Here is a 9,816-nt window from a genome sequence, read left to right on the forward strand (position 1 = left end):
GGCTTTCTGCAGCTGCCAAATCTGGGTCTGGGCTGGGAACGGTTCCAAACTAGGGACAAAGGAAGGGACAGAAAAGATTTTGAGCTCTCAAATGCGGTACGTGGCTGGCAAAAACAGTCTGCAAATGCCTTCACTGAGTCCGGCGCGCTGGAAAGGTTTCTGCTTGCGCACGTGTTCGCTCAGGGCTGGCGTCTCCCCGTTAGTGCTCTCAGTACTAAGTGGCGGGCTGCAAATAAGCAATGCGGCCATTAGGGCTTTTACCACCACCCTAATGGAAACAGCTGATTAGGAAGCTTTTTTGGAAGGAGGGTGGGAAGGAAATGCTGCGCGATGGCCTGACCGAAGCCGCTGGGATAGCTGACAGCGGGTCAGTGGAGGATCTGCGTAAAATGCCCTTTGGGAGCGTTTTTTAAAGCTATGCAAGTTTCCCACCTTTCCTTTTCAGGGTTGCAGGCTGTGATGGAAGCAGGAGCACACATGATGTTTCAAGGCTTGTAGATCCGTTTCCATCCTGCACTTACTTTGCAGATAGGCTGCTTAAAAGCTCCTGTCTTCACAGAGATTGTGAGAACTCCAAGATTTGGTATTTATCTTACAGCAAGGTGTCATTAACTTCTCCGTCTCCCCATCCTGGCGCTTGATGATGGCTGGTTACTGGCCTGCAAGGAGAGGAGTTGGTGCCAGTCTGGTTTCTGGAGTCCTTTGCTGTTAAAGTAACTAAAATTGCCACCTGAGACTCTTACATGGGACTGCACGTTCAGTCTAGTGCTTTCAGCCCTGCACTCTGAAAAGGCGTATGGAGATAAGGCAAACAAAACCAGGGTACTCGAAGCAAGTGTACTCAAAGCAATATCTTTATTTCAGCTACTTTTCCGAACAGCTGTGGACAGGCGAGGTGCAGCAGCGAAGCAGTTTGCCGAGCAAGAACCTTTCACGTGGCCTTCGTACAAAGGGCTCGGGATGGATGCAAACAAGAGACTGGGGGAACGGGCAAGGAGGAACTGGGGAAAACGATGTTTCTTGCTGCTGCATGTACCTTTCCGCTGTTGTGTCAATAATTTTTTAGCAAAAAAAGAAATCGAATCCCCTAAAGTATCACTGCTTGCAGTAAAGCACCTTTTTTTTCTCTCCAGTTTTCTTCTCTGCTCTCCAGAAATGAGGGTGCTATTAGATGGTAGTTTTCAGACATGAAAATGGCAATGGGCACCCTGAAATTGGGTCCTAAGGCAGGGCCCACCATTTTCCTTAAAATGGGAAACACACACACTCCCAGCCATGTTGGATGTTCTTGCGCCAGAAGTATTGCTAGCAGTACAGAAGTCCGGCAAAGTTAGAGCATGTGGCTACAGCTGTGCTTAAAACCATGTGCCTCTGAAAAAGCTGTGCCAGATCGATCCGCTGCTATTTATCTAATTCTAGCATTATGCTCTCAGAATGTAACATTACATGAAATGGAACAAAAACGTAATTTAGGGTAAATGTACTGTGCAAAATATTGTTCTTAACACTGGTGCGTTCTTGCCTACCTGAGTGGAGCAGACCTGGTGTAGGTGCTGGCGCCTGTGGGCTCCTATTAGCAATACTGCACACTGCAAAGATACCCAAGTATTGCTGTAGGAGTAATGACACTCCTTAACTAGCACCCAAATAATCTGAAGATGACCCTTAGATACAATTAAAATGTCTTCTCTAAAGCAGAGCAAAGAGGTTAGGTTCTTGCTACCAACTTGGCAAACTCTTCAGGGATATTACTGGGGATCTGTGCAGGGCTGACTGGGGCTGCCTTCTCCAGGGGCACGTAAGGACCGAAGCCTTCTCAGTACTTGTGTAGCTTGCATCACCGTGAAGCACAGTCATCTCCATCCACCCAGGTGTCCTTGGCATGGACAGACAACCCTGTCAGCAGGCCAGGAGGCCTGTAATCCTTCCTAGTGGAACTAGACATATGCATTTCTAAGAGGGAAGACACTAATGTATCTACCAAAGCTTTGAGCCTAAAGCTGAGGAATGGCTACTCTACGGCTGGCTTGATTAAATGGCCATTGAAGATGATGTAAACATCAGACTCCTCACTATAGATGGCATTTTCTCGCTCCCGCTTGAACATCCTCACCCAGACCTCCTCTCCTTCCTGCAGGTCCAGCATCAGGCTCTGGCTCTGCATGATGCTCCGGTCGCTGGGCTGGGCGTAGAGGATGGCCACCTCTTTCTCATTCTTCATCAAGTGCAGGTAGGTCTCCTTGAAGTTCCAGGTGTGGACATTGAGGCTGAAGTAGTAGATTCCTGCCACATAGCAGAAGAACTTCCCCGAGAACATGTTGAAGTGCTTGTAGAGATTCACGAACTCGGTGTCAAAAGTGACGTGCTGGAAGTAGTCTGAGCTATGAAGGGGTTTTCTCCGACCCACCGAGAAAGCAGCGTAGAGCTGCTTGCAGGAATGGCCTTGTGGGCCAGGTTGGCCTTTCTGTCCCTTCCGTCCGTTAAAGCCACGCAGCCCTCTTTCTCCTTCCTTCCCAACTGCTCCAGGGTATCCTTTCTCTCCCATTTCACCCTTCTCACCTGCGAGCATAAAGGAAAACCTTTGTCAAACACAAGCGTGCAAAGCCCAAGCTGCAGACGCATCCTTGCTGGAGACAACCAGGAAAGCAGCTGCTAAAACACTGTTTTCCCGGTACAGATATCTGGATATCGGATGCCAGCACCCTCCTAATTCTTAGGAGGGCAAAAAAGCCAGCTGAGAGCTTGGCCCCACTGAGCTTGCGGTGCCAATGTTCAATGTCCAATAGTGAAACTCCATGACCTCACCAGACCGGTTACATGAACTCAGTATCACGAACCCAGCCCCTTCCTGCAGAGGTTAGGGCAAGAAAAGTTATTGATTTTGCTGAGGTCTGATTTGGGCCTGGGAGAGGTGGTTGGGTTCATCTGGTCTCCATAACCCCGCTCGCAGGATTCCCTGGCACGTCTCCTATATTATATGCTTAATTTTCGTTTGCCTGCCTTTCTGAGACAAAAAATGTGCAATGGAAAAAGTGAGTGTCTTTCGTAGTTTGTAACTCTACCATTTAGTAATTCTGTGATAACATTTGCATCTGGTTTTTAGTGTGACCTAACTGGAGCTTCCCGCGATTCTGTTTTTTGATGGATTCGAGCCTTTTGCCAACTCTCCTCCCTTGCGCACATTTACAGCCTGTGCCATGTCACCCTTTGGGTAAATAAAGTGGATGAGTTTCTCGGTGTAGGGAGGAGCACACCTCGCAAAATGAGGGTGAGCGATAAAGGATGTTATCACGGTAGTCAGCTTTACCCACCTTTGAGGATGGTGATATCTATAGTGGGCTGAACTTTGGGTACTGAATAGGCAGGGTCACTGCTCATCCTTGTGTATCGCGAGGAGATGATGGAGACGGGCTGCTCTGAAGGCCCACAGCATCGCACGCAGGAGAGGCGCCGTGGTTCCCGTCTCGGCAGACCCTTTTCCAGCACGGCACAGACGTTTGCAGTGGACACCAAGAGCAGAAGAAACATCTTCATCTCGCTCATCTTCACCGGAGCCAGCTGGACCAAGCAGAGGAACAGAAGTGATTAACACGGTGATTCAAATCAGAGCTTCTGATGGACCATCTGTTAATGTTACCGCAAGGTGCATTTCTTCTGATTAATCATTAGCTTACCTTGTAATGGCACCAGGGGACCCCAGGTAGGAAGGGTGCCCCACAGCGTACTGTTTACAAGCAACGGAAAAGGCAATCCCTGTCTCTCATTACCTACACTTGAAATATCTGACAAGAGACACCAGGTAAACAGAAGAGAAAAAAAAAGCAAACAAAACCTGCTGAGATCGGAAGCTAAGGCTGAGGTGCTCAAAGCTGTCACAGCGAGCTCCGCTCAAGGCACACTCGCTGCCTGGCTGCTGTTGGAACAGCCCCTGCAAAAGGTGCTGGGTAAGAGACTCGGAGCGTTGCTCTGCTGGTTACCCTCTCTTGCATTGCCATTCTGAAATCGATTCAAAATCAGATGCAGAAAATGAAACTTTATTTAAATATAGAGCATAAACCTGACTTTTTTTTTTTTTTGAGTAAAAACCTGAAGGGAAATGAAACTAAAAGAAATCAAAAACATTTGTCTCTTTAGATAGTCTCTCAGTCTCTTGCTGGTAACCTCTTTCCAAGGTGTCCTAGCCACGCAGTTTGTGACTTTGACCATATCCATGTGCTGTTCCTAGCAGAATTTCTGTGTACGCTTTCCATTTTTATTTTCCAGTGTGCAGAATGGAAAACCAAATAGCTGCAACAAACAGACTGAACTGGGGTTTGCGCTGAGCAAAAACTGGGTTTTGAGATCATCTGTCACATTTTCGTCTGCCGCTGGTGAGCTCCAAAGGCCCTGAATACCGGGTGAAATGAACAGAGAGAAAATGTTTCAGGTGGTGCAAAGGAGGAGTTTTCCCCTCGCTCCCCGTCGGCCTCCTTCCTCGGGAGGGACTGGAGCCAGGGACAGGCGACTGCCACCTCATACCATGTATAATTAGTGTCGTTCTACCGATTGCAGTGGCGTTTTGTACAAGACAGGTTTTGGACTGGTGCCTTTTTGGATCTTATCCAAAGTCCAATTAGTTGGATGGACTCTTGCTGACCTCAGGCTGGGAACAGCTTTCACAGCTCCTCTTCTACCAGCTTCGATTCCTGGAATAGTTTGGGAAGGTAGTAGCTAGGCGGCTTTCAGAAATAGCTCAGTCAACACACGGGTCCCATCTGCAGAGGGAGGGGGGAATCCTGCCTTGGAGCTCTGCTAAGGCTTCACTGGGCACAGAATGGACCAGTTGAGAAAATATGAAAGAAAAAAAAAAAAAAAAAGGTGTCGGTACGGGGCGAGGTACTTGGATTGTACCGCATTCTTGGGAGGTGCTTTCTCCTAGTTCTTACCTGCTCCAAAAGAACTGTCATTCACACCTTTTATTACTCGGTGTAATCCAGCTCCCTGGAAACCCGATGAATACTTGTTAGCAATAGCATAACAACTTTCCTTTTGACAGCAGTGAAAGTTCTTTCATCAAATCTGTCATAACTTGAAACGATCTTTCTATTCATAATGGTACCTCATTCTACGTACAAGTCTGAGGAGGGATTAATACTCCTTTTATATCAGTGTTCAGGGCCCGAATTTCATTTTCACTAAGTCCTTTTTAATTTCCATTCACTTCTTAAGCCATCTTTGTGCTGCCAAACAGGAGCAGAAAAGCACTGCAAGTCGAAATGGACAGCAGCTCATAAATAACCAGCCCCTACGTGACCAGAAGAGAAAGTTTGCGCCGTGGAGAGCGTCTGGGGTCCACGTAATGTTTCTGGGGTCTCCTCTGCTGTGACTGAAATTCTTGCATATACATAATGGTCTAAAGAGGACCCCATGGTCACTCAGAGTCCCAGGCAGTCCGGGCCAACAGATCCGTCGTGGGACTGAAATCTATTTAGCCCTTCTCGGGAGTGTGCGTAGTCAATAACCTGGGGATGAAGTATAGGCCATTGGATTACATTAGTAGAACATTAAAACCGGAGGACATAATTGCTCGTAATACCTTCATGAAGGAGAAAGAGCATTCATTAAGAGGGGTATTCATAATGGGCGGAAGGGAAAGGCTTCATAAATATGAAGAAATTACTTTACATTTTTATAGGCCATTATTCTCCCTAAGATGAATGACTTTCCTATTTTTAGAAGTGGCTTAAGGAAAAAAAAAAAATCTGGGTGAAAAATCAGCGTTCGGGTTGTGCACATTTTACATTACTGTAATCCAAGCACCCGTTCAAGAAATCGTGGCCGCTTGCATGATTCATGAAGAAGAATTACTCAAGTTATTGGCTAGAAATTGCATTTGGGGAAAAAAAAATGAAGCAAACGATGCAACAAACCAGTCAGTTCAGGGCATTTTAGAGCTGATACCACCACACCACTTTATCCTTCAAAAAGTTAGAGAAGTTAGTTTACTAAAGTGGTAGAAACATGTATTTGGTTGCAATATCTGTGGTTAGGTGAAACCTTAATGATGCACGTGAAGAAACAGAGTTTCAGATTTGCAATCTGCTCATAACAGACAAGAAAGAGTAGGAAAAGAAACAGGAAAGAGGTAGAGAGAAAAGAGTCCGAGAGGACTGCAAGGAAAACGAATTCAGCAGTATGGGATTATGTTTGGAAGATATTCAGCACAAAACCAGAGATCAGGTGAAGGAAAAATCCCAAACCAGAGAAGTCAAATGTGCAACAGGAAAGGAAACAAACCTGGTAAGGATTTCTTTATAATAAGATCATATCAATCTGGAGAAAAAAATGATTTGAGCCAAATTTCAGAGGGGAAGCAAATATAACTCTTCTGGTGGTGGGGAAGTTAAACCTGATGACTTAAAAAAAAAAAAAAGATAGAAAAAGAATGAAGCTCTGAATTTAAGCCCTGTGAGGTAAAGCGAGAGGTTGTTTTTAGCCATTTGGTTTTTTCCCTTAAAGATAATTATTGTGACCTTATTTTGTCAAATGTGTCAATGATGGATTTGACTTCAGCTGCATAGGTTTCTCTTCTTGAGAAGACAGCAAACAACAAACTCGGCTCTGCTCTGGCCATGACTCACCAGAGCACAGGCTGGGAGGCTGCCGCTCCCACGGGTCACTCAGATCCCCGCATGGGAGGGACATCCGTCCTCCTTCCCACCGGGATCCGACACACTCGTTAGTGCCTGAAATGAAGCATTAGTCCCGCACCGTATACCCCGAGGCTGCAAAACTGAGTGCGTTCCTCCTTGGTCATCCTTCACAACACCACTCTAGAGATGGACAGGAGCATCCTGAAAGCAACAGATTAAAAATGGAAGTATAAATTATTGGTTTTGTCTTCCATACGGGGAACCTGCAAATCGCAACCTGGTTCGATTCAGAAATCTTGTTTTTCCTATCGGGTAGAAAAAGCCAGAGATGATGACAGACACACAGACATTCTAATGGCTGGGGGGAAAAATGGTCTCACATCTTTGGAAACTTTGAAGTCCATAAATATTTCACCTGAGGAAAAGAAGAAGGTCTCAGCCCTCCATCTCTCAAAACCATTTTTCCAGTTCCGTTTCTTTGGCTTTGCTTTTAGCCTGGGTTCATCTTGAAACAGTTGATTGACAATTGATGAGTTTGACACGTTTCAGTTGAAGAGCTTGCGGTGACACGTAGAAAAATGTAAATTGTTTTGACGCTTTTGACGCTTCTTGCAAAATGCTGGCGAAGCAGAAAGCTCACCACGAGGCTGAGCGCGCGACCCGTTCGGTTGCAATAGGTAATTTCAAGATAAACAACTTGCTCTTCCCATAAGACTTTCAGAGCCTCCTCACTCCAAAGCCATGAAACACAGCACAGCCCCCCCAGCCTCTGCAAGTGGAACCAGAATGAAACCCAGCAACCAAGTGTGAAGCGAACCTGATGCTGAGGAAGAAATTCTGCATGCGCTCAATGGGCACATCTATCTTCTGGCAAACAAAATGAAAATTGATGGATGATGAAATGAGACATCAGAACTTGATGAAAAGGCAGTTAATTCCAGTGAATTTTGGTGATGAGGATGTCTGGTGGTTGTGTTCCTTATAACATTAGAATATGTGTTATTGTTGGAGAGCTGTTTAAATGTAATGAAAGGTTTCTTTGACTGAAACCGCCCTTTAGCTAAGGCTTAGAAAGACTGTTTGCTTTTTCTGCCCCTTTTCTTCCCCTCTGAATGTCTGAGTAGTAAGACTAAGATTAAAATATTACAGAAAGGGATTGTTTGTTCAAGTATTTCTGCCTGGCCCAAAACAAGAAGAAAAAGCAGGTGAAAATACCAGTCACCTTCCATTAAATCCAAACACTCCCATTGTCCAGTCCCTCTTGAAAGGGTGCGTCTGGAAATACAAACCCTTTAACGAACCCTTTAACGGCTGCTGCCTCACAGTCCTGGTGAGGACGCAATGCCTAAACCAGGGACACTGCTGTCTACCATACTCGATCCGAGGCAGAACAGATGATTAAATAACGTATTTTTGCTCTGCCCTGACCTTGGAAGTACCCTGACTTAAAATATAATCCATCAAGCTTTTCATTTACACATTTTTTAACCTGCTATGAACAACCTGCATCAAAAGTGCTGGTTTTCCAATGACACCTGGCATTCCCAGTGTCTGCCAGCAAAAAAAAAAAAAAAAAAAAAAAGCCAAATTCCTCCCATGCAGGGCTTTAGAGATGCCACAAACCTTTGCTAGGGAAGGGCAGAAGCCATTAGTTCCAGTTCAGGGAGTTAAATGATGTGATTCTTTCTTCTTGTGTGCAACTTGTTATTTAAATATATTTTCTTGACACTACTACAGCTGGAGAGAGCACCTTGATTGATTTTTTTTGGTTCATGATTGAGTTTAATCTTATAGCTCAAGGTAGACAGCTTATGCATGAGGCTCATGCAAAGCTTTTTAACGATTCTGTGTACCTGAAGAATTTTAACACTTTCATGTAAAGTAACGCATCTGGGCAATAGAAATGATAAGGAAGCCCCATAATATTTGCAAAAATAGCTTACCTGCTCTGCACACAGAGAAAATAAAGCAAAATGCAGAGCGAGTCAGCCTGGAGGCTGGAGAAAAAGGTTTTCTCTGTGGTTGGCAACGGGGAGTTTGCAACCTGAAGCCTCATCTTGGCAAAACTTTGCCTGGTCCGTCGGCCCTGCAAGCAGCCCCGGTGGGATGTATAGGTCAAGCCAAAGATACAGATGTACCTTAATCCACCCCAGCCGCGTTTTCACTGGGTACAGTGTCGGTACGTCCTTACCTTGCAGGGATGCTCGAAGAATAAATCCCACTAACAACTGTGCTGAGCTCACAGGCTGCCATACTGAGAGTTCACGAGGCAGAAATTGCTCTTGGATCCCTGCGCTGAGCTTTAAACTTCTGCCTGCATTTTCCTTCCTGTTATTCCTAGGGGTTCACTCGGAAAAGCAATCTACAGCTATCTTTGCTTTAAATTCATGGCGCACAGGGCAACATCAGCCACTGCCCATTTTAATTAGTGACAAATCTTAACGGAAAACCCAAGAGAGAAGTTAAGACTAAAGCCTTTCTTGCGCCGCAGAGATGGAAAACACATGGATGCGTCAGCCTCAAACCTCGGCATTATTCCAGAGATGGAAAGTATTCCGGTTCTGCTTTTTTACCTTTCGTCTTCTTTCAAGCCCCGACCTCCTCACTGCTCCAGACCTCCTTGCATCGCCAGCGGCAGGAAACGAAGCATCATTAGGGACGGGTTTGTCTGGACACTGGACTTCCTCTTGGAAATTATTTGTTCGCGATTTTTTTTTTTTTTTCTTCCCCAGGAGGATCTAAAATTTCTTTATGAGCAACCTATTGTAGAAAAGCCCAAAACACTCAAGGAGCTTGTGAATTTTCCAAGGCAAAGCTGCCACAGCTCAGCAGTTCCTCTGCCCACGGTGCCAGAGCCGAGCGTGGGGCAGCTCCTCTCCGGCACGACGCTGCAGAGATGCTGCGCTCGAGCTGAGCGTCAGGAGCCCCTCTGCAGACATGAAGTGACTTGAGGGCTCGCAGACAAGAATATTTGGAAGCCAAAAAGTGACATGGTTTAAAAATTTCCGGTGTCTGTAGTGGTTTGCAGATGACTGATGTTAACGCCCTCTCGTCTGCAGTGTTTATCCAACGCGCTGGGGTGAAGCAGAAGAGGGGCTGGGAGTGCTGCTGGAGACAGCCGGGCTGGTTCGAGCCCTGCGACTTGTGAGTGGGGTGGGAACAGAGGCAGAGCCGGGATCCGGCC

General features: G+C 46.0%; 1 protein-coding gene across 1 annotated transcript; it reads right to left on the reverse strand.

Moving 5' to 3' along the window:
• Positions 1-2,011: 2,011 nt before the first annotated feature.
• C1QTNF8 (C1q and TNF related 8) lies at positions 2,012-3,534 on the reverse strand (the record flags this gene model as incomplete). Its single annotated transcript, XM_082490743.1, has 2 exons — positions 2,012-2,559; positions 3,312-3,534. The coding sequence occupies 2 exons, from the start codon at positions 3,532-3,534 to the stop codon at positions 2,012-2,014; spliced, it is 771 nt and encodes a 256-aa protein (XP_082346869.1).
• Positions 3,535-9,816: the final 6,282 nt, after the last annotated feature.

The sequence above is a fragment of the Vanellus vanellus genome, assembly GCF_965231255.1.
Source record: "Vanellus vanellus genome assembly, chromosome: 14".
Classification (NCBI taxonomy): Eukaryota; Metazoa; Chordata; class Aves; order Charadriiformes; family Charadriidae; genus Vanellus; species Vanellus vanellus.